Source organism: Lynx canadensis, chromosome D4 (assembly GCF_007474595.2).
Source record: "Lynx canadensis isolate LIC74 chromosome D4, mLynCan4.pri.v2, whole genome shotgun sequence".
NCBI classification, from domain to species: domain Eukaryota; kingdom Metazoa; phylum Chordata; class Mammalia; order Carnivora; family Felidae; genus Lynx; species Lynx canadensis.
In genome coordinates this window covers 82128178-82154279 of record NC_044315.2, presented here as the reverse complement: position 1 = coordinate 82154279, position 26102 = coordinate 82128178, and the positions used below count along the sequence as shown (strand labels likewise).

The window sequence follows — 26102 nt, the reverse complement described above, 5'->3', positions numbered from 1 at the left end:
GTAAAAACAATGCTGAAATTGAAAAAGACCCAAATAAATGAAAATTATAACCTATTCATGGATTGGAAGGCTCAAATACTATTTAGATGACAATTCTCCCCAAGCTGATTTATACATTCAATGCAACCCTACTCAAAATCCCAGAAGGCTGTTATTTCTAGAAGCTGACAAATTGAGTCTATTAGTTATATAGAAATGCAGATGATAGAAGAACCAAACTGTTTTTTAAGAACAACAACAAAGAGGATTCCCATGACCTGATTTTCAGACGGTGAAGCTATAGCAATGACAACCGTGGGGTTAGCATAAGGACACGCACATAGATTAATGGAGCAGGTATGGAACTGAGGAGACCCATACACACAACTGATTCTTGACAGGCCCAAATAATTCATTCGGGAAAGGTTCACAAGCTGCTCAAGGTCACAGATGTAATGCTTAGTGCAGCCAGAATCCAAATCTCAGCAGGAGGGCTCCCGAAAGTTTCCCTCTCACTCTGACGCTGCGCTCAGTGCAGACAGCAAGTGTGCCAGAGGGGACTCACTGTTGGCCTTGTGCCAGGTGCCTTGCACAATGTTAGATCTGGGTATTACTCCCGGGCCACAGAGGAGAAAGCATGGCTGGGGTCACCTAGGGACCCAGTGGCTAACTAGTAATTTCCATATTAACAAAAGTGACAGATGAGGAACAATAAAAGTGACATAAAACATCAACTGGAAAAGTGTTCTGGAAACCCGGTAAGTCACATACCATAATTTTACTCTGGGATGCAAGAAGGGAAAAGCTGAAGACAATGAAGTTCTTTCAAAAACCTGACTGAGTACCTGAAGGCCAAAAACAAAAAAAGGGGTGAGAGAACACCACAGCCCTCCCTTCAGAATCTCAGTTGGTTTTCAGTGACGATTCAAAAGAAACGAGAAGACAGACTTGTGGGAAGGTCTGTCTTAGTGGAGATGGCTGACACTACAGGATGGGACCTCAGTTTGATGTTCAGGGCCCTGCTCCTCTGAGCCAACTTAGGAATGTGAGCTCTGACGTCAGGCCATCTGGGTTCCAATCTGAGGGCTGTGGCACTGACTGACAGTGGGATCCATGTCAGACAGTTTACCTCTTTTGCCTCAGGTCTTCACCAGTAAAATGGAGATCAGCACTCCTGCTGTATCCCTTGGGCACTTTTTGAGATGAGCACTGGGTGTTGTATGGAAACCAATTGACAACAAATTTCATATTCAAAATAAATAAATAAATAAATAAATAAATAAATAAATGGGGATCACACTTTATCCCTGACATAACATGGGTTGTTTTGAGGATCTGATAAGACAGTAAGTAAAAAGCACTTAGGGCAACGCCTAGAACTAATTAAGTGCTCAAAAAGGTTTGCTGTTATGTATCACTATCTATGGTTTTGATGTAGTTAATGACATCAAATCGTACCTTCTCGCTCCTTATTTATTTACCTATTTTTTAAAGTTTATTCTAAGGGGGGAGGGACGGAGAGGGGGAGAGAGGGAGTAAGAGAGAGAGAGAATGAATCCCAAGCAGGCTCTGCACTGTCAGCACAGAGCCCGACACGGAGCTCAATCCCACAAACGGTTGAGACCAAGACCTGAGCCGAGATCAAGAGTCAGATGCTTAACCAACTGAGCCACTCAACCAACTGAGCCCTCAGGTGCCTCTCTTTTCCGTATTTATTTTGGAGACTGTGGCATTGTAGAAAAGACTGGGGCATTCCAATTAGATGGGCCTGGGTTGGGTTCCTGGCTCCGCTTCCTCTGGGGCGCTTCCATCTCTCTGAGTCTCAAGTTTCCTGATTGTTAAAAAAAAAGTCCTCATCCATAAATGGGGCTCATGAACCCTCCTCAGAAGGCTGAGACAAGGTTATGAGATACCAGAGGTTAGCAAAGTGCTTATCACAGTGCCTATCATACGTGATCAGGAAATGGGAATTCACATTATTTTTAACTATTTCTCACTTTGGTATCAGGAATGTTAAAGGACCTAGTTCTTTACTGTGTCAGGATAATACAACTTGAAAAAAGGTTTATACCTTTACCTTTTTAGGGGCAAGCTTCAAGAACATAAGAAGTCTGTGATCCACCTTAAACAGGGGCACACCAGTGTGATTACTGGGCCTGTCCAATGAGAATGCAACAGCTCCAAGTAAACATCCACCTGGATCCTAGCTTAAGTTGCCTCTTCATATCATTCCTTTGTGGAACACAAAGCTCCTACCCAGGACCCGTCTTCTTTGGTCTTTTTCACCTCCTTTCGGCATGATCTCCAGCTTCTGTGGAGCCGCCGCAGGTGTGCGCTGTGGCCCTGCTTCAGCAGTTCCTGCTCAGTGTAACCCAGCTCCCTCCATGCACTTGGCAGAAAGGCCTGAACAGGGAGGGGATGATTCTATTGTGTTCCTGCGAAGAACAGAGGGCATGCCGGGAATCTGCACCACAGGGAGGGGACTCGAACCTGATGGCCAGACTGTGGTAAACCAAAAGACAGTAAGAGCTCTAGGTTCCGGTTACTGAGGGCTAATGACCTTGAAACTGCCTCCCTGCAAAAACTGGAAAAAGGAGACTCCAGTTACATGCAGCTTTGTGCAGCTGCCAAGCAGAGGCACTGACACTGCCTGTGGCGAATACTTTGGTGGCGTTTTTCACATACACCGAGTCATGGCATTCTCACTGTCACGCTACTGTTCTACCTCTGCACATTTTACTCTACTTGGAAGGAGTGTAATTGCTACTAGAATACAGGTCTGTCCAAAAATTTTTACTCCATTATTCTATTCTAAAGAGAATAAAAACCAGTATGTACTGCCGTCTCACTCTCTCATCTCACTTGTGAACCACTTTGAGAAACTAATGAAAGCAGGGACTTTCAAAGAAAAACAGAACACAGCATTTTCAAACATATTTGGTGGATGTCAAGGACCCCGTGAAGTTCATAGATCTTACGGGGTTCAACATATCATGTAAGTCCCCAGGGAACCCTCAACAGCCTGAGCCTTCTCTAGAACCTCAGGAAACCAATGAGCAGAACAGTAATCTTAGGAGCCTGACAAGGAAATCTGAGTCAGATGTTGGCAAATTACAGTTCATGTGCCAATCCAGCCTGCCACCTAGTCTTGTAAATAAAGTTTTATTGGAACACAGCCACGCTCATTCCTTTACTTACTGTCTACGGCTACTTCTGTGCAGTGGCAGAGTTCGATGTTGCAACACAGACCATATGGCCCACAAAGCCTAGACTGTTTACTATTCATCCCTTCACAGAGAAAGTTTGCCAACTTCTGACCTAAACGACATATGAAAGACTACATTTGTTCAAGGGGAGGCTTATAGTATAGAAAATGGACAAATACCCTGCCAGGAAAGCCATCACCGTGATCTTTACGATTAGGAAAAGCAAAGAAAGAACATCTGCCAACTGAAATTACTGGTGAAATGGCAAGCTGCTGAGGCACTGAGCCTTATAACCATCAGCAATGCTTATTCAACAGGCACCTAACATGCAGGATAACAGAATCTCTTCTCAGGGAAGGTAAGTAAATTATAATGATTAAATGCTCCTGCCAATTGTGAGGGCATACAAATTAGTCACAAGGCCTCTTATCAAACAATGATGGGAAAGGAGTTTGAGGGCTGCCTGTTTGACAAGAACGTGGGAAGGAGGGCTTAACGGAAAACCCCCGAAGGGAAGGAGGGAGGCAATAGTGATAAGAGCAAGTGGTATCACAGGAAGGACACTTTGTAGGTGATGTGTTAGGACAATAAATACTACCATTCAAGGACTGCACTCGATGAGGGGAGAAGCCAAGAGTTTCAACAGAATCCATCCCTTCTGCCAAGTAAGACTCACGTTATCCAGGTCCTTGCGCAGTGCAATCTTGCTGGTTACCAGCTCATGGGCTAAGTCATCATTTTCCTGTTCCAACCTCATGTTAGCTTCTTGTAGACGCCGGTTCTCTCGCTGAAATGTAGAAAGAAACCAGTTATACAACATGTAGAAATGTGATGAAAATGACAATTTCTCAGGCCTGACCCTCAAAACTCATTTCTGAGTCCTATGGAAATCATGGGAGGAGTGGCTGGTCCTAACGTGCTGGCAACCAGCACTTTCTTCTTTTCTGTCTCTGGTGAGAAATACCTAACTGGTTCCAGCGACTCTGTCAAGCAGTTACTTCAGATTAACTGTGACAGAAGTCCACTGAACTGTGACAACCCAGGCAGCTGGCTTAAAGCACAACAGATCTTACTTTCCAATTTGCAAATTCAAACTGAAACTTGAACCCAGAAGCAGTGGAACTGAATTTTAAAAAGAACTCAACAAAGCTAGTTACAGGCACCATCATATGCAAGGGAAGCCTGAAAGGTCTTCACATCGCCCGGGCCATAAGCAAACCAACCTCAAATCGCTCGATCGGGTCTTCTTGTTGGGCCTGCTGTTCCCTCATGGTGTGATATTCTTTTTCATATTTTTTCAACTTCTTCTGACTAATCTGTAGGATAAACCACAGCACAAATTAAAAAGCATCAGAAGTGGTGAGTGTCTCAGGGCCTGCACTGAAGACCAAGACCTCTGCTGACCTGAGCATCTCCGGTCACTCCGGGAGTGGTGTTTCCTATTTGGGGAGGGGAATCATCGCGGTGGAGCGAAAGCTCAGGACACAGATTTCTTCATCACTAGGGTCTAGGGTTCTGCTCGGGATAATGGCTTCCTAAGATTTTTACTAACAGTGTTAGAATGAATACCCTATGATGACCCTTCCTACCTGAGTTCTGGGTCCTGTCGTTCCTAATCGTCACTTTCTTCCTCCACCATTTTATTTCACACATACCAGCACTACCGAAAGGTGCTTTCAATCTGTGACCTCAGGACACCTCTACAAGATATGGTATTATCATCCTCATTTTATAGGCAAGTTAATGGACGTATAAGGAGATTACATAACTTGACCAAGGTCCACTCATTTAGGGACTGACAGGTAGGGGATTTGAGCCCAGTCAGCTAAACTCCATGCAAAGTCCAAGCTGAACTCACCTTAGTATCCTCCCATCATCTATCACTTATCCTCTCTACTAGCTCCTTCTGAGCTGCTTTCAAACAGACACAATTCCCTCTGCCCTTAAAAACACCATTCTGCTGACCACTCTGCTTAGCTGCTCTTTTACCCCATCAAACTACTGTCCTCTTTCTCTCACACTTCTTACCAGCCACGGCAAACCACAGGTGTATGTATACATTTCGCTTCCATTGCTTCATGGCCTCTCTTTAATCTCTCTACATCAAGGTTTGTTCTGACTGCTCTATAGAAAATACTCTCTTGAAGGTCACTAGTGGTTTCTTTATCACTCCATCCAGTGGGTCATAATTCTCCCCAATTCGACTACAAAGTTCCAGCCTTTCACTCTTTAACTTCACCAACGGACTCTTCTTCCCTCCAGGCAATCTTTTTTCTCTTTATTCTCTTGGCTCTCGTTCTACCTGAACAGCTCCCCTCCCCTCTTATAGGCTGGTCCTTTTTTTTTTTTTTTTTTCTTCAACCTGACCGTAACCAAGGGCATCCTTTCAAGATGCAACTCTTACACTTCTGTTTGACTCCTTCCTCTAAACCACTAACCCTTTGGTATTTTTAAATTACACTTTGAAAGACTATGAAATACAAGACATAGAGAAGTGCTAAAATAAATACGTGCAATTTAAGCACTGATCATAAAGCAAATGCTCATTCCTTCCCGAAGCTTCAATAATCAGCACAGCGCTGCTGGCTCACAAATCAGGACTTTTAGCCCCCAGTTCCAGGAATTAGGGATCTCAGAGGTAGGCTCCTCTTACTTCCTTATTTCCTAGACAAAGAAATGGAGACCTCAAAGGGGGTGGGGCAGCCCCAGTGTGCAGCATCTCCAAATCCTGTTCCATGATTTCCTTTCCATCTTACTTGAGCTGCCCTGGTGTTTCCTCCCATGGACTCTATGGATACTGCCCTCGTCGGATGTTTACAAGTCTGCCTCAATCAGAGCTTATTCCTGGAGTCTGGCTCTTACTACAGGAAGGCAGCCAGGAACATAACACAATGCCCTGGCTGCAGTTTATAGAAAGATGCCCATTAAACACTTGGGGTGAGACCACAAGTTGGAGAGTGACAGATCTTCTGCGGTTTAAGGCCAATGCTGGGGTAAACGTTTTGTGTACATAAGTGATTCACAAAGAAAGCACCTCAGTAAAACATCTGTGTGATCAGTAAATTTATAGACAATCTTAACAGATCAATAGTAGAGGAAGAGAAAAGAAATGAGGCTTGTGGGCAGCAAACACTTCCTCCCCGTGTTCTTCGCTGTCAGTCTGGCTAAATGACACGGAGGACAGTGGATATAAAGCTCCACCTAGTGCTTTATTTAAAAAAAAAAAAAAAATCTGACATAAATCCTATAAAACATTCTCACAAATCTTCAGGATTCTTCAACTTTTCATTCTCATTCTGGGGTAAGGAAGGACTAACATGTTTCCCCCATAAACATACATTATAACAGGCTAATTACAAAACCGTTTCTTGTACATTTCCTTACCCCTTATGATAAATGTCTCATTCTCAGAGCGGAAGGGTTAATTCTGCCTCAGTACTGTAACAGCAGTTACCGTACACAGAGTTCCTGATAGATGTCAAAACCTTTAACACATGCTATCTCATTTGGTTCTGACATTTTCATGACAGGATCCAGGCATTTCTTTATGTACTTCCCACATTTTGCAAGTTTTCTGCCTTGAGCATGATTTATTTTTATAATTAAATAAACAAAATAAATGCTGCTGAAAAATAATTCTCATAATTATTCTGGGCTTCTCTAACATAGAGCTCTTGCTTGTTTCTCTCGATGACGGTCCCCACCTATGCTTCTCAGCCAGTCCTCAGGGATCACCCCTCAGGACTGGACACAGAGCTCCACCATCTTCCTCGCTGGTCCAGAGTTCTGACTTCATCAGTTCTGCTTTGCTCCCAGATTTCTCCTCCTCGCTTGTTCTTGGTCTCCATCCCCCACTTCACCACGTTGCCCCTCACCCCCCACCCCCACCACAAACAAAGATAAATAAAACCAACACTGCTTCTAAAGGGTCACAGCCGATCCTGACTTTTGGAGCATGGGCAGCTGTATACCAGAGCCAAACAGTTCAGGCTATGTCTGAGGAATGGACCCCATGAAAAGGCAGATGCCTGATACCTGAATGGGGAACCAACAGGTACCAGCAGCAAAATCAGCAATTCCAGCCTCCTTATTTAGGCTGCACCAACAAGAGATCAGCACCTCTTAGCCTGTCTGTCCCATTATCAGTGCCTTCTCCAGGTCAGAACTGTCTCACTCATCACTGTCCCTTATCCAGGCACAAAGAGAATGCCCAGAAATGCCTGCTAAGTTAATGAGAAAGGACCTTCTCTTTTTTGCATCAACCTTTCTTCTGAATGAAAATAGCAACTGAAGTGAGCACACGGTGCAGGTCTGGTCCCCCTGCCTGGACGGCCCCCACATCTGGTTCACTCCTATCCACCTTTCAGACCAGGGCTCTAACGTCACTTCTTGAGTGCCCTTCCCTGGCACCTTCTTCCCCTATCAGGCCAGGTCTTTGTTATTATATAGTTCTCATAACATCAAGCCAATTCCTCCATGGCACCTGTCCAAGTTCACAATTATTTATTTATGTGCTTACTTGATTGTCTGTCTTCCCAATGGAAACAAGCCACATCTGTTTGCTTACCCTATATCTCTGGTACCTAGCTCAATGCCTGGAACATAAGTGGGACTCAATAATCAGATGCTGAACAAATCAAAGCCAATGGCTTTCCTTTAACCTAATAAGGATGCAGCAGGACATTTATTTATCCAACAATTGAGCACTGCCATGTGCAGTGTTCCTTGTGAGGCGTTAGTGATACAAAGATGCATATAGGACACAATATGCATGCTCCACAAGGGCAGGGACTCCCAAGTACTGTAAAATTCCTAATGCCTTGGTACACAGCAAGCATGAAAATAATCAATAGAGACATAGTCCTCACTCTTAAAGTCTAAGGTTCATTTTATTTGTCTCTTACTTATACCAATAACATCTAATTGAATTGAGGAAGCAGGGAAGCTATGGAATCAGCCCCAGAGCTCTGAATCATACCTACTACTAGTGGACTCCTATCAGAAGGCTATGGAAACCACAGCATCACACACAGGTATTTTTGCCCTTAAAGAAGCTTAATTTTGAAATTTTTTCTGTTAAAATGTACTTTCGGGGTGGGGGAAAACTAATAATTTCCTGTGATAAGACTACGTTTATAATTTAGATAAAAACCAATTTATATCCCGCTGCAAGTTGTACATTGTTTCTTAACACTGGTAGAGACAGTACTACTTCAAAAGTCTCCTGAAAGCCATGGATCCCATAAAAAAAACACAGAAGCCAACTCTGCCCTCACCCTACACCAGCAATAAAGCATTCTGCATACTATTTCAGAAGATCCCTGTGCTCCCTGAGCCACCCACAGTCCCAGGTTAAGAAACCCTGAGTCAGACAGAAGGTGGAGACTTAGATCATGCCAGTTTGATAACCTGATAGAAGTATGTATTTAATCCCAAACACCTCTTCCTGGGTCACTTGTCATTTATCTATCACAGGAAATGGGTGATGCTCTCTTAAAACATGTGCTATCTGTCCCAGGAGAGCTGGTACCTGATCTGGTAGAGAAAATGGAGAAAGTGGAGAAAGTGAAGAGTGGCCGTGAACATGGGTGGGAGGGAGGTGGGACAGTTTGCCACTGAGAACTTGGGCTTTGTAGGTGGACAGACCCAGACTTGAGCCATGGCTATGCCACTGGCTTACTCTGTCAAGGAGGGTGAGTTGCCTTATCTCAGCCTCAGGCTCCTCATCTGAGAAAATTCCAGTAGTCCTTACGGGACTACTGTTAACCGGATTGCATGATATTAAGCATATCAAGAGTTCAGGAGAGCGCCCAACACATGAGGTCTTCTTAATAAAAAGGGCAGCCATTACATGTTATTATTAGTATCTACATTAATGGGGCGCCTGGGTGGCTCCTTTAAGTGTCCCAACTCTTCCAGCTCAGGTCATGATCTCATTATTCGTGAGATCGAGTCCCGCGTCAGGCTCTGTGCTGAGAGCTTGGAGCCTGCTTGGAATTCTCTCTCCTGCTCTGCCCCTCCCCTATTCATTCATTCTCATTCTCTCTCTCTCTCTCTCTCTCTCTCTTGAAAATAAATAAATAAACTTAAAAAAAAATCTACATTCTTATCTTGAATCAGAGACAGAGTTACCCTCTGAACATGTGTTGCAAGCAACAAGCTATTTAAACAACATCCATTTAACACATAAGAACAGGAAATAGGCTGTGGATAGGAAACAGGAGCTGATTTCCAAGTTTGGCTTAAGAAACTGCTGCAAAGGTCAGAATCCCCACTGGGCTGGAGTCACAAGTGCAGGAGAGATGGGAGGTTGAATATTAGTAGGTCTACATGGCAGGGTGAAGTATGTTGTGTGAGGGAGTGGGTGGGTATGAAGAGGTCTGGTATATTGAGGAGATCTTGACCCCCAAAGTCCTCAATGCTAAACAAAGAAATCTGATACAAGTCCATCTTCCTTTTTTAGAATGCTTGGGGCAGGGTCTTCGCTTTATTTAGTTACTGATTTAAAACCTGAGATTTACACAGGACTTTCATGATAACAAGATACCTCTACAGCTACTATTTTATTTAATTCCCAAAACAACTGTCTGAGATAGGTATAGTAGGAATTATCACCTCATTTCACTGATGAGGAATCAGGACGTAGTTAGGGAAAGTGACTCATCTAGAGCCAAGGGCCCAGCCTATTAGGTGGCAACAGCAGCACGGGAACACAAATCTGGAGTGACTCTTGTTTCTCATCCATCTCTGTAGCATGTTCAACACTGAGCACATAGAAAATCTATAAATGCATGTTGACGTGAACTGGCTTAAGGAAAGCAGACGCCTGGGCAGAGGAGGTCAAAAACAGGGCAGGCCAAATGAGCACTGGTGGTGATGGTGATGATGATGATGATGGTGGTTGGGGGTGGTGGTGGTGGTGATGATGACGATAGTCATCAGGAGAGCAGCAGCTACTTTAAAGGCATCATCTGATTTCCCTCTCTACAACCCTGTCACGTTAAACTACCTTGGGTCACACAGCAGAGGCAGAGCCAGGATGAGAGCCAAGGTCTGTGGGACTCCCAAGCCCGCACTTATAACCCACTTGAAACAAATCAACATTCTATTTAATTTTTGAGCCTTCTTATTTAATTTGTTCAAAGAGTTCAGGCTCAAACTCCCTCAAAGATCACTAAATAGAATTAGGCACTCTGGTTCCACCATCAGAGTATTTTTCTAGAATGCAAGAAACAAATTAGTAGCAAAGAACCCAAACAAAGAAAACAACAAGGGAGACCAGCTTATTAAAATAAATAAGAAGGTAGTGGGCAGTGCTACCCTTGTGATAACCAGCAAAATTTATAGTTCACTGCAGAGAAAAAGAGCACTCATAAGTTTCTTCATGAAATCCAATATAAAAGTAGGAAACAAACACAGAAGTAAAACTATAGCCTGGTCTAGTCATAAGGAAAACTGAACTTGGCTATACTTAGCTACAACTTTGCTAAATTGACAGAGACTCAGCTTACCCACCATTACATGACACACATCAGCAAAAATGGACCAATACAAGTAGCTCTCGTCCCATTCATTCACCCCCTCATTTACACCACGGCACAATGATGGTAAGGATTGACTTTAGAGTCTGAAATTCCTGGGATCTGACCCCACCTCTATCACTTACTAACTTTATACCTTTGGGAGTTTTCTTCAGTTCTCTAAGCTTCAGTATATGTGCCTGTAAAATGACCTCATATGATCACTGTAAGGATGAAGTCACTGTGTAGACACTGTGCAAAAGTCTGTGAATAGAGTAAGAGACAAGACTGATGAAGCAACTGCAATCATAGGGCCTAAGATCCTAACACACACTAACTACACAAATGATCTGAGCAGAGAATGAATTTCAAACTAATTCTGCTATTAAGGTCTTAAATAAAAATATCCCCAAGAACAAATACAACCCAAATGCCAAAGAAAATTCTGTTTCTCCAAAGAGCAAATGGTTAGGATTACATTAATTTCGAGATAGCGCTATTTGGTTTCTGTAGTGTCTTTTCTACAGGTAGTTGAAGTCTTGTACATTCACTTTAAGTCTGAAATAACAAATCCCCATGAAGCAATCAATGGCTCAGAATTCCATCTCACCTTAGGCAGGATTCTACAGTGAAAGGGTCAAATCTTCATTCAAGTTTAATCTAAGAAACTCACCAGCTATCTCTTTTATGGCTCCTACTTCTTCCAAACTAGCCTTACGTATCTGACTTATTCTCAACATCTCTGTGTAGACATAAAAAACAAACAAAAAAACAGTTGCTCTCACATACTTCTTGAATTAAAAATGCAAGGCCTACAAATTCATTTTTTTTTCCAATTTTCTCCCTCTAAACATGATGCATAGTACAGTTATGAGTATGAAAGTGTTGTGGAGCTCCTAGGACCATTCATGATCTCCTGGAACAATCTATTTAAAGTGAAAATCCTGGGGCACCCAGCTGGCTCACTTGGTATAGCATGTGACTCGATCTGGGGGTTGTGGTTTTAAGTACCACACTGGATGCAGAAGATTACTTAAAATCTTTTTTTTTTTTTTTTTTAGTAAATCAAAGTCCTTTTAGATCTTTTATCAGAAGTGGAAACAGGGGCACCTCAGTGGCTCAGTCGGTTAAGTCAGGATCTCTTGATTCGGCTTACGTCAGGATCTCACCGTTCCTGAGACTGAGCCCCAGGCTGGGCTCTGCGTTGACAGCATGGAGCCTGCTTGGGATTCTCTCCCCTCTCTCTTTGTCCCTCCCTTCTGCTCACGTGCATGCATGCGCATGCGCGCTCTCAAGTAAATAAACTTAAAAAAAAAAAAGTAGGAACAATCTATCTCAAGACAATGACCCATAAAAGGGGAGCAACTCAATGGACAAATAATGAGTTCTGATGTATGCAATTAAATTTTAGACTAAGAGCAGAGATCTCAAACTTAAAAAAAAATAAATTATATCAGTTCCATAATAAACTCAGGGGAAAGAGAGAAGAGGGGAGAAGTAAAAGGACTGAAAAGAGAGAAAAGGAGAAAGAGGTAAGTAAAGATAGACAAAGAGAAAGATGTATAGAAAAAAGGAAGACACACAGGCAGAGAGGAATACAGACCTTTTTGAGCAACACACCCATCTGGTGGCCATTTCAGATATTGCCACACCAAACTTAATTCCTGCTGCAATTCTGCAATGAGAAGAGGCAATGCAATGGAGTGGGAAGCTTTGGGAATGTGGAGTCAGAAGGCCTGAGTTCCACTAGGGCTCTTGTCACTGCCCAGCTAGTACCGGTTGGCCAAGACTTCTATAAGCCTCAGTTTCCACTTGGAAACCGACTTGGCCTGCATACCTCACAGGGAACTGTGAGGGAGAAATGAGATACCTATAAAAACTATACAAATACCAGAAATTACAACATCAAAACTGTTAAAACACAACAACAACAAAAGTAGGTAACTGTTTTCTCAACTGGCATGTGAGGCAAAGCATTCCTAATTCCCACCTTAATCAGAAGCCACGGTTTTTAAGAAATTAAAAAATAATGGAATGGGATTTCAATAAGTTTCAAAGTCAATGCTCCCTTTCTAAATTCTAGACCAAAATGTTAAAAAGCTAGTTTCCAAGCCATTCACAAGCAGGGATCCCCTCTTCCATGTCTAGAGAGGGGACGTCAAAGCCACAGATGATCAGATGCACTTTCTTGCTGACGGAGGCACTCCCACCTCGTGCAGTCCACATAACGCAGCGCTCATGACTGAGCTTACAGTGATTTTCCTTTGGCAAATTATCACAGTGACTGAGGTCCTTTGCCAATAATTGGCTCAACTGTTGTCTATATTTCCCTAATAATTTTGGCATTAAGTATTAACCTACTAGAGTACAACTAATCATTGCTAACTACACTGTATCCCACCTTTTAGCAGAAAAATTTCATTCTCGTGTCCTGGTCAATATGTAGGCTTTTCCACACTGTGGGTCAATTTCAAGAAAGAATTACGATCTTTCTCACCGGAGACTATGTGCAAGTAGGGGGCATTATCCAAAGTGTACCCCCGCCATGCAGAGTTCTCCAGGACCAGAAGGAATTATGTGTCTAGGCACAAAATTTGTGTGCTGTGCAGCACTGCCTATCTTAACTCCTTGAAAGCATAAGCCAAAAAAAAAAAAAGAAGAAAAAAAAAGGAAAAAAAGACATAGACACCTCGAATCTGGCCTATGGAAATAAAGGATTCATATATTATTAAAGTGTTTCAAGGTACTGAAAACCAAAGATAAAACCTTCAGCTGGACATTATTTTAAAGCCTTGCCCAAAGCCATATTAACTCTCTAACTCTTCTTTACAAAACACCACTTGGTATAAATTCAGCAGCACATTCATTTGTTCCCTCATTTAACTAATTTTTCATGCCAAATCCTGTTCTTATGCTGGGGATTTGGCAGTAAATAAGATAAACTCCCCTCTGCTGAAGGTTTAGTTCGGGGGTGGGGGGGGAGGGGAGCATCAAATAAAGATCTAAAATAATGTTAAGTAACAATGAATGATATGAGGAAAATAAGACAGGATAAAGAGATCAGGGTGTAAAGGGTGAGGGAGCAGCTACTTTAGACACTGTAATTAGAGAAGGCCTCTCTGATGGTATGATATTTGAGCTTAAGAGACTCACTGAGGTGATGGTGACGCCATGTGGACATCGAGAAGAACATGATGGGTGGAGAGACAAGCCAGTGCAGAAAGCCTGAGGAGTGAACATGCTTAGCATGCTTGCTGTTTGAGAACAGCAAGGAAGCCAGGTTGTGTAAAGTGGAAAATGTGAGGGGGGAAAGTAGGAGGTGCAATCAGAGAGATGGCCAGAGGTCAGACAGTGCAGTGCCCTGTGCACCAGGGCAAAACCTCTTGAATTTTATTCTAAGAAACCATTAGAGTTTCAAGCAAGGGAGAGATGGGATAAAACCCACCTCCCCAAAAAAGAAACCAAGAAAAAAAAATTGTGGAAACAGGGAGACATGGAGTCTACTGGAACATTCCAGAAAAGAAGTGAAGGTGATGGTTATACTAGGGTGTTAGAAAGAAGGGGAGAAAAGTGATCAGATTCAGGGTGTATTATGCCAGCAGGGCTGGGATGGACCAGGATGTGGTGAGAGAAAGAGGCGCTCAGAATAAGCAGGGGTTTTGGCCTGAGGAACCACGTTCCAGAAACTTGAGATGGGACACGAAGAAAGGAGGTTTTGGAGGGGAGGAAATCATCAGCAAATAAGAGGCAGCTTCCTCTCGTGTGAACCAGGCTGAGGTGGAAAGAGGAACTCAGGGCTCACTTGGTTTTGTGCCCTGTGCACAAGCCCATCATCCATGAAAATGTTACTGAAAAGTGTTCATTTGATAACTGCTTGAAAAGCCAGAGGAGAATAACCATAGGAAGAGCCATCAATTCTTAAGCCCTTACTAATTACCAGGCACCATCATAAGCACTGTATACATATTGTAGTTACAATCCTCACATATGAAAGCACTTAACCACAGTCCCTGGCACATGGAAAATACCATCAATGTTATCCGTAGTACTTGTGAAGTATTAACACTTTAAGATGAATAATAACTTAATAGTTATTTCATTATCTAGAGGTTCTATTTCTTTTTCAATCCTCAATTCATTTTATATTAGGATATCCACTGTTCCTCAGGATAATAGGTAGGTAGTTTTTATATTTCCTCCTTTCACAAAGAGGTTAGCCATTCCAAGGTCTTAACTTATGCAAGACTCCAGATTCAGCTGCCTCCCAAACACCCAAAATCATATTGTATGTCTTCCTGAGCATTAAAATCAACAAGGTTCCACATTCCCTGTTTTAGCACTTCACACACACTAGCTTTGAGCTACTGTGATTCAGGTACTTAGGATTCTTTTTTTTTTTCTTTCAAGTTCATCCAGGTATTTAAACATTTCCTGGGTTATATTTTATTTGCTACTTCCAAGTGTTTAAAGCATGGTAGCTCGAGTCAGCTTAGTCTGACATATAACCAAAACTGGAAGTCTACTGTTATTTTACATATCAGGAAATTGTGCCTTAAACAGATAAAATAACTTCAAATTCAGATCTGATTTCAAGTCTATGCTCCGGTCAGCAGACAATGGAATTCTCCTACTCATATTACATTAATACAAAGAGATGCTGCCTTTAAAAAAAAAAAAATTATACAAATCAGGGGTCCCTGGGTGGCTCAGTCAGTTAAGCGTCCAACTTTGGTTCAGGTCATGATCTCACAGTCTGTGAGTTCGAGCCCCGCATCAGGCTCTGTGCTGACAGCTCAGAGCCTGCAGCCAGCTTCAGATTCTGTGTCTCCCTCTCTCTGCCCCTCCCCAGCTCAGGCTCTTTCTCTCAAAATGAAAAAATATATATAAAAATTTTTTAAAAACTATACAAATCATAAATGCCACTGAAAGTGATGAAAAGGAGTGAGTTCCCTTCATTAATTGTTAGTTTCATTTCAGGGAATTACTGACCATAACAACAAATATTGAAAGTTAAAGGACAACATAGAAATCACGAACCAGAGTCCTGCCACCACCTAGCGGCAGGACTCTTTGTGTTTTACTGTATCTTCTAAATAAGGATAATAATTCCATTCCTAGAGTTCAAAGGTTGGGAGAGGCAATGAGATTTGATGCACAGGATAGACTATGTAAGAGAATATTTGGAAACAAATACAAAGAAAACATTATTATTATTACTACTACTAATGTATTGTAAATGTTCATAGTTTGATCAGGAATGGTGAGACAGTAACTGAACAAAACAGTCTAAATTGATGCAAATGTTATTTTACCTTCATGCTGCAAGCTAATTCCATTAGCTTTTTCGCATTTTTCTTCTGAGCGATATCTCTTCGGAAGCTGGACCCTGAAGAACTTCAAGGCACCTTCAAAATCTGTCAGCAGCAAGTCGTCCTTGGAAGTCTTGACGAAAGAAAGAAAACACAACCATGGACAGAAAGAGGTCTTGGCTATGAAGATGCACAAGAAGCACTGTATAACACGAGCACCTTTACACTCCCCAGAAGATACTTCTTAGCTGTTGCCCGAGCCACTTGCCCATTAGCTGCTGTCAGGGTCAGGGCTACAGCACAGTGCTTAGAATGAGATCGAGACCAAGATCCTGCAAGTGCTGGACAGGGGATGTAACTCAATTTACAAATAAATGTGTACCTTTAATAATCCAAGGGCGACATTAAAAATAACACTTATTCCCTGGAAGAGAAAACACAAAAAGAATATTTTCAGTGTTCATATCTGGACTATTCAGCTGTCTGTCCCCAGAATGCCCCACAGTTTAAGATAAAGTATAAAAAACTTATTAAGTAAAGAAATGGAATAACTTGAAAATATCTTGGAAAATAATAATTACAGGTCTGCTACTAAAAAACATCTTAAAACAGACCCAGTCTCCCAATCTTCTAAGAACTTTTTTTTTTTTATTTTATTTTTTTTTTTTTTTAAATTTTTTTTCACGTTTTATTTATTTTTGGGACAGAGAGAGACAGAGCATGAACGGGCGAGGGGCAGAGAGAGAGGGAGACACAGAATCGGAAACAGGCTCCAGGCTCTGAGCCATCAGCCCAGAGCCCGATGCGGGGCTCGAACTCACGGACCGCGAGATCGTGACCTGGCTGAAGTCGGACGCTTAACCGACTGCGCCACCCAGGCGCCCCACTTTTTTTTTTTTAATGTTTATTCACTTTTGAGAGAAGAGAGAGACAGAGCGTGAGCAGGGGAGAGGGAGGACACAGAATCCGAAGCAGGTTCCAGGCTCTGAGCGCTCAGCACAGAGCCCGATGTGGAGCTTGAACCCACGAACTGTGAGATCAGGACCTGAGCCCAAATGAGACGCTCAACTGACTGAGCCATCCAGGCGCCCCAAGAGAAGAAATCTTTAGCCCTATTCTCACATTCAACAAGAACACTTTTCCAAAGTATTCTATGCTTCCCAACCAAAACATAAGAGTCATAAAATTGTGATCTCTCAGCAAATAACTGCAGGTGGCCTTTTCCCTTATTGTGTGCTGCCCTGCTCCAATACAGCAGTCATTCTGGTGTGAGCCCTCTACCCCAGAACATAATCTGCTCAGGGCTCCCTCCAACCTGCCTCTCCCTCAGCTACCACTTTGGGAGTGCCGGGAACAAAGAAAAGATAAGAGGAGGCACTAAGACCTGCTAAATTCCTTAAGTTTCTGGACCTCAGTTTCCATAACTAATGTTCTCCCAAGGGTTTTCTAAGCTAATTAGCTGAAAAGTTTATTTAAATTACTTGGCATGCCAGGAGGCCCTTAGTAACTACTTAAAACAAATGGTTGTTTATAATACTGAAAAACTATAAAACTTAAAGGGTTGATTGAGACTAGGAATTGGTTACATAAATATGGTATACCCAACGAATGAGATATTTGGTGGCAGGTAAGAATAATGGCATATTTGGTAATAGTGTATCTTACAGTGTTTCAAGCTGGGGTAGAAGGCAGAAATTCTTCAAGGGATTTTTGTATGCCTTGAATATGGCATAATTAAAAGAAGGAAGGTACAGATGTGTGTCTATAAATGTTCAAATACATGAAATGAAAAGAGGTTACCAAATAGCATATATAGCATAATATTTTAAAATATATACCTACAGAACCATAATATACATTATTACATAATACTCCATATGAAAAAGTTATTCTATATAGAAATAACACATGTAAATCAATAAATGCACACAAAAAGCTGAAAGAATAGACACCAAAATGTTAAAAGAGTTACTCTCTGGAGAGTGGGATTAGAAGTATTTTTAGAACTTTTTGCTTGTTTTCTAGTTTCTGTAATAAACATGTATTATTGGGGTGCCTAGGTGGCTCAGTTGGTAAAGCATCTGACTCTTGATTTAGGCTCAGGTTATGATCTCATGGTTGTTAAGATTAAGCCCCTCGTCAGGCTCTGTGCTGACAGCATGGAGCCTGCTTGGGATTTTTTTTTTGTCCCTCCCCAGCTTGCACACGTGCTCTCTCTCTCAAAATAAACAGACATATATTATTTGGAAATTAGTTATTCTTTTCTTAATCACCCTGCCAAACCCTGCTTGGCAAAGACTATTACTTACTCTAATATCTTTTTGTTTTAGTAACAGACCCTCCAATTTTTAGCAAATTCCTACCCAGTTTTTAAAAACTCTCCTTTGCAGCTAGATGTGGTCAGGTACCTAAGTTCCTGCCAATAAGAGAGAAATGAAAATTCAGGTGGAACATCTAGGAAGTCTCTTTTAAAGGGGGACACACCCTCCTCTGTCCCTGACCCTCCCTGTCCCCTGACAGGTTACTGTCAACCTTCTGGTTTCTTTTATGTGAATGAAGAGAACTAAACCTCTACCTAGTCACTGTGACTTTGAGTTCTCTTCAATAAATGCAGCCAAACCTAATACTAATACAAATGTCTAGTAGTGGTTTTCGTTTTTCTTTTCTTTTTTTTTTAAGCTGAGAGAACCTTTAACAAAACGTGATCACTCGCTTTAACCCAAGGAAGCATTACTTAAATCTGGATTTTTGAGCATTAAAATAAATAACTAAGAACAAATTCTGTTTGATGGAGCCGACATGGGAGAGCACTGTAAACAAAAGCTGAAGTGTTCTGGCCTCTGATACCTACCTCACATAAAAGCAGGTCGATGATATGGAAGACCATGTAGAGAGGGAATTTTGCAGTGAAAAGTGTAAGAAACCACTGGGAGGCATACATGTGTGCTTCAAGGCTATATCCAGGAAGTGGTTGTACAGGTCGGGATGTATTCCTGAAATAGCAAACTAATTAGTTTTGGCACATATGCAGCTGTTCAACTCCCACTCATAAATCTGCCAGGAATAGGCAAAAAAGTCACATATTTGTGTTTTCCTACAAACCTCCAAAGTGCTCAAAGAACACTTATCATCAAGTATTAAACAGGCACTTGGCTCTCTTTTCTGGTCCACAAACTAGCTCTCGAGAGGAATCCCCAAGATGGTGACAAATATTTGGAATGAAAGTTTTTCTTTCCAAGTTATGAAATGTTTGGGAAAGTTTGTTTCACTTTTATTATGCTATTCCTAACCAGTCAGCTTCAGAGCCTTGGCGGGTATTTCTTGATTTAGTTTGCTATGTTAAAGGCCCCCACAAAGTCATCTGATCTTTTGGATGTTTATGAGATTGAAAAACCAGCTCACCACCCATTCAGGTTTCACACCTTATTAATCTTGGCATTGTCATCACATAGTGAGAAATGAAAAATATAAAACCAGTCCTTACGTTGGATGGCTAAGGCAACCACCACTGCTCCCTGGCACCAATTCATGGATCCAGCTCTCCCCAGCCCCGTACTCTTAGTGGCGAATGCAAGCTGGTTTCTCTTTTTACCTGCATGAGTCGCTCCAACTGGTAAAATTTGCAATGCAAATCTTCAAAGTTTTGCTTGAAAAGTTCCCTGAGACCATAGTCAAACATGATCTTGACCAGAACACTGAATGCCTGTTTCTTCAGGCATCTGTAACAGACAGGGAATGGGGTGGGGGTGGAGGTGGGGATCACAAAACATACAGAAGTTTTCTCAGTATGTTTAATTCATCCTTCCAGCCCCTATCTAAATACTATGACATTTAGTGATATGTAGTAACTCAGGTAGTTGTGTTTTACTACATTCATTCACTCAATAAAGAAATATTAATGATGCCTATTCTGTGTCAGATACTGTTCCTATCCTCCAGAAGTTTCCATACAATCAGTGTACAGTAAGTATAATATGAATTAGGTAGGAAGATCAGTGGGGATCCAAGAACAAGAAGGCCCGAGTCTGCCTGAGGGAGCGGAGTATAGGCTTTGCAGGACCGGATCTGAACTGAGCAGCAACAAGCCGCACACAGTGTAGGTTTCATCTTCTCAAATCATGACACCTTCATTAAATCATTTTGCCTCCTTAGCTGCTATTTCTTTCTACTGAAAGTGTTTTTTCTTCCTCATTGGCCAATTATAGCAGAATCTTAAATATCCTAAGGTTTATTGTAATGCACAAAGTACTAAAGTAATGGTCATGGCAATATATAAAATATTACAAAACCCCTCACCATTCAATTCTATTTATAGATGTTACCCCTGTTTATAATAATACCTACATCTTTCATAGCTTGGTGGAAAAACATTTCCCTGAGAACCTGGAAAAATGTCTAGCTTTCAAAACAGAAAAAAAAGCACTGGAAAACGTTATTTAAGGCTTGGTGTGATGTAGCAAGCCTTCAAAATGTCAAGAAGGTGGGCGGGCTTCTGTGGAACAGGGGTATGGAAGTGGGCTGACATAGAAATCAGAGACTAAAGCAGAACTACAGAACAAATTGGATTCAGTAATAAATGAGAAAAGCATAGCAATGTATTATTGGAAAAGGTAAGGGCATTGGGGCAAAGGAGCAGATCTCAGAGGTCTCTATCGTGGAAGGCAATTTCACAATTTTGTCCACATGCTGAGGGACACTTAGTCTGCCCCAGAGTGGCATTTCTGATGTCAGACAGGCACATCTGCTTTTCCTCTGAAACAAGCATTTATCTTAACACAATGGCAAGCAGTACAGAGTTCAAAACCAAGACACTGACGATTTGTCTGGAACCCATTTTAAAGAGACTGTGATACTTAAATGGGGGCAAATGTTCTTGGACTGAAGTTGAGAAGAGAGACAAACCATACAGGCCTGAGGAGACTTGAGATATCAAGTCTTATTAAAACAACAGAACAGGTGTGTCCAGGTGGCTCAGTCGAGTAAGTGTCGCAACTCTTGGTTTAAGCTCAGGTCATGATCTTGCAGTTCGTGAGTTGAGCCCTGAGTCAGGCTCTATGCTGACAGTGTGGAACCTGCTTGGGATTCTCTTTCTCCCTCTCTCTCTCCCCCTCCCCGGCTCTCACTCTCTCTCAAAATACATAAACTTAAAAAAAACAAAAAACCAACAAACAAAATTTTAAAACTTGTCCTTTCGGCACACCTGAGGTTAAGTGTCCGACTTCGGCTCAGGTCATGACCTCACAGTTTGTGGGTTTGAGCCCTGCGCTGGGGCTCTGTCCTCACACCTTGGAGCCTGGAGCCTGCTTCGGATTGTGTGTCTCCCTCTCTTTGCCCCTCCCCTGCTCGCACTCTGTCTCTCTGTCTCTGTCTCTCTCTCTCAAAAAAACAAACGAACATTAAAAAAAAAATTTAAACCTTGTCCTTTTGATGGACATTAATTAGCTTGTCTGTGGTACTCGTTTTGCAGTGTAGAGCCTATCATCTCATCAAATTACACACCTTCTGTATGTACACACACACACACACACACACACACACACAATTTTTGTCAATTGTACCTCGATAGAGCTGGGGGAAAAAAAACATCTGACCTCTTTATTGATGTCACAGCTTTATGATATTTTTACATGCTTACTAATACCAATAAGCTAGGTTCTCACAGTAAGAAGATACAAAATGGTTTTTGGTTTTACTCATATTACAACCTATATACAAAATGGCTTCAAACTCTTCAAAAGCTTCCCCTTACTTAGAGAAACAAAATCCAAACTCCCTGAGCTGGCCTCCACTGCCCTCCTTAAGCTGGTCTTGTTGACCTGTCCAGTTTCCTCCCCATTCCTCATCACACCCATGATGGTCCAGTCACACTGCCCTTCTTTCATTCCTTCCATATGCCAAGTTTTCCCCATCTCAGTGCTTCTGCATAGTGTACTATTCCTTTCACTGGGAGTGCTCGACTCTCCACTTTCTTGCTTTTAAAATAGTTTTCTTATTTTCCTAGCAATGTTAGCTTTAAAAAGTTAAACAATACAAACAAGTACAACAGAGAACGATAGACACCGCTTCTCATTTCTCAGTGTTCACCTTAAAGGTTACCTCCAGAGAAGTCTATAATATAAATTAAGGCTCATTTGTTATACTCTTGCATCAAACTTTTTACTATACCTTTATAGCGCCATTGAGATAATGATGTGCTTGTGTGACTTTCTGCTTATAACCAGTCAGCTTCACTAGCTCTGTATCCACAAAGATTGGGACCATGTCTACCTTAGTCACTCCTGATCTCTAGCATCTACCGTGCTAAAGATGGAAGTACCCATGAACTCTCTACTAACATCACCTGTGTGGTATTTTTGCCAAGCATTTTAATTTTAAACAAGAGGAAATGATCAGACAAATCAAGAATGTGGAATATTTTATAAGACAACTTGCTTGAATTTTTCAAAACTGTCAAAGGCATAAAGCACAAGAAAGGCAAGGGGGGATAGTTTAGATTAAAAAAATAAAGAGAGGGGCGCCTGGGTGGCGCAGTTGGTTAAGCGTCCGACTTCAGCCAGGTCACGATCTCGCGGTCCGTGAGTTCGAGCCCCGCGTCAGGCTCTGGGCTGATGGCTCAGAGCCTGGAGCCTGTTTCTGATTCTGTGTCTCCCTCTCTCTCTGCCCCTCCCCCCGTTCATGCTCTGTCTCTCTCTGTCTCAAAAATAAATAAACGTTAAAAAAAAAAAATTAAAAAAAAAATAAAGAGATAGGACAACCAAAAGCATTGCTTGAATTGTCACTGATCTTGGTTAGAAAAAAAAAAAAAAAACTTATAAAGGACTTCACTGAGTAAACAATTGGGGAAAATCAAATGTGGATTGTGTGTAAGACATTACTGAATCAATGTGGAATTTCTGGATGTGACTAGAGTATTATGATTATGTCCTTAGGAGATTCATGTTCAAGTATTTAGGAGTGAAGTATGCTGATGTTTGCTACTGATTTTCCAAAAATAAACTCAAAAAATGTTTTTGGTAAAAATAAAATGCGTGCAAAAAAAAAAAGAGGAAAAGAGACATAGAGAGATGGAGAAAGATGTGTGATAACATATTAATTGGTAAAATAGAACAAAAGTTTATGGGTATTGCACCCTAACCTTTTTTTTCAATTTTGCTGTGGATTTGAAAGAATATCAGTAAGGTGGAGGGTAAAGGTCTTTGCTGAATAAATAAATGAATAAAATGGCACTAAAAATAGCCAACTTCTCTTCCTTTCCACCTCTAATACAAAGATCCCCCAAATAAATACTAAAGAACAGTCTACCTTACAGAATATAAAATGTTCCTAAGAGTTCAACCAAGACTATCCAATCATTCTAGCAATAAAAATGAAATCTACCCTGTACTAGTCTTCAACACTGTCATTTATTCTTACCATATTTCTCTTCCATGACATTGTTACATTAATTTAAGGTAAAGGTTTCCAGATACAGGAGTCAAAACTCACGTACCAGGGTCTGGCCAAAACCAATATAAAACCATGCTCAAGTCTAAGGCTAGTATAAGCTGAGGCATCTCATGTGTAAATCGTAACAGAAACCTAATACTCACATGGAGAAGCAGAACAGCAGCGAGAAATGACTGGCCCTGGCAATAGCCAATCTCTTCATCATACACAGAATATGCCTGGAGAAAGAAAAAACACAGGAGGTGTAAATGAATGTAGTCACTCATGGGCCATACTTGCCCTACAGGACTCTGAACATAGGAACCTAGAAGATTCCCACATTCCACTATGGCATTTTGATGGTCAATGAATGATGCAAATATTTCTCTCCAATTGCAATTTTTCTTTACAATAAACAGAACTGTCACCATGCCACTTCCTGTAGGCCAGGAGGGGTAAAGTTAAACAAAAATCACTTCAGCACTGAAAAAAGGTTGTTGTAACTCGTTGTCTTTGCTCATGCTGTCTCGTCTTCTGTCTAAAAAATATGCTCTTCCTTCAGGCTCCAAGCACTCCATTCTCTGGGGATTCCCTCTCTTCTCTGTACTTCTATGGTACTTGCTACACAAGTATAGTTATTATGCACTTATCATACTGCATTTTATTTTGCTTTGTTTTATTTATCTTTTTTGTGAGAGAAAAAGAGCATGCACTTGCGTGGACACGTGAACAAGAGCCGGGCAGAGGGAGAGGGAGACAGAGAATCCCAAGCAGGCTCCATGCTCTGGGTGGGGCCCGACATGGGGCTTGATCTTACCAAGACAGATCATGACCCGAGCCAAAACCAAAGGACACTTAACCGACTAAGTCACCCACCCAAGTGCCCCCGACACATCATTTTAAATGTCCATCTTCTCTACTGGACTGTGAGCTTCTCAGGGGCTGGGGATGACGTCCTATCCAACCTAGCCAGCACCTCACACCTTCAACCCAGCCAGTCATACAGCAGGCTCTCTCTAACAATGTTAACTTTACTCATTTTTCTTTCTGGGAAAAAATCTTTTGGCAAAGACACCAAAATACAATCCTTTCCGCAATGCCAGTAATAACTTTTCTGATAAGAGGGACTACTCTGAAACCATTTGTGGGTTCCTTTGGAATTCTTGTATTTTTCTTGGCGGCAGATGATTATTACCCATCTCTTCTGAACACTATCTTTAACAGAATATTGACATCTAACATTCCTTGTGGTTTATTCTTTTTGGTTCTTTGTTTTTCAGTCTTGTTTTTATGATTAATATTTACAGTTCTCATGTAGGCTGTGGTGGAAAGGGAAATTCCTACAGATTGAAAATGCTATTCCCTTTGACAAGTTTATTTCGGATGAAATTCCCTTTATTCTTCACTTTTTTTTTTTGTGACACACTGTGCATCTCAAGAAAGCAATTCAGAATGAGCATGTTCAGAATAAAGATCAGTTAGCAAAATATGATGTGAATGCTTATTAGATGACAATTAAGTTAATATACACATGCGTTTTACCATTAGCTTTTGGTAAAACTATAGCTTTAGAAATACATTTTATACATATATAGTAATATATATACATATATATATAAATGGTAATTATGCTTTCATAAATTCAAGTAGAATTTCATATAATCTCATTAAATTCCCCATGTCATCAAAGCTTATCCAATGAGAGGGCTACAGAGCAGAAAACACATATACTTTAACAAAGACAAGATATGCAGAGGGCTTGAGAAACAATCTGCTTATATAATAAGGCATCACTTTTCACCTGTCTAATTAGTAAACACTAATAAGTATTAATAATTTTTATAAGACTGTGTTACAAGCTAGTGGTAATATATGCCAATACAGCTCTGTAGAAAGCAGTCTGACAATGTCTGTGAAGTCAATTAACAGTTGATTGGTCAAGAAAGAAAAGAAGCTTCTGAGTTTGTCAGAGCTGGGCTGAAATCCCACAACTGCTAATGTCTCGGTCTGGACCTTTGGTTCATTACTTATACTTCTTACTTGTAAGAAATGAGACTAATCATATTTGTATCATAGACTTGATGTATTCTCAGCTCTCTCAGGTAAATTGCTCAGCACATGGTTTAATTACTTATGCACTAGAATGAAATGTACTAAAGGTAGAGAATGGAGGGGAGCAGATTTTTCAGGTTCACAGAAAAGCTTGAAGGAATATATACAGATGTGAAAGTACACGACACCTTTGGGAAATGTTTGGAATATAAAATTCTTGAGAGCTGTAATGAAATATGGGGAAGAAAAGGCACTTCATTAATTCATCAACATTTAATGAGTACCTACTATATGTCAACCACTGTGCCAACTGCTACAGATGCTAACATATAAAGTGATTTCTGCCCTTGAGAACTTCATGGTTCAGGTGGGACATTTGGACACGTAAATCAACTCAGAGTACAAGAAGTTCAATGTAGCTGAAGCATAAAATATTTATGAATTAAGCCAGGATAGATTATAAAATGTCTTTAATGCTAAGCTAAGGAATCTGGGACCAGGAAATGAACTATGAAATTTTGATAGTATTCTGTGGGTTATGAGGAAGCAATAAAGGCTTTCCTGGAAGCCCTGAAATCATCCAATCCTGGGGTCAACATGGAGAAAAAAGT

At 41.2% G+C, this 26102-nt stretch overlaps 1 protein-coding gene across 1 annotated transcript in view; it reads right to left on the bottom strand.

The window, feature by feature from the left end:
- The window catches only part of LOC115500153 (rab GTPase-activating protein 1-like), a 170158-nt gene that overhangs the window by 12169 nt on the left and 131887 nt on the right, over positions 1-26102 (bottom strand). Inside the window, 10 exon segments of the mRNA XM_030294523.1 lie at positions 3862-3972; positions 4409-4501; positions 16018-16056; positions 16058-16147; positions 16397-16438; positions 18866-18969; positions 18972-19020; positions 19607-19720; positions 19722-19733; positions 23604-23678. Of these exon segments, the coding sequence (XP_030150383.1) occupies positions 3862-3972; positions 4409-4501; positions 16018-16056; positions 16058-16147; positions 16397-16438; positions 18866-18969; positions 18972-19020; positions 19607-19720; positions 19722-19733; positions 23604-23678 (729 nt within the window).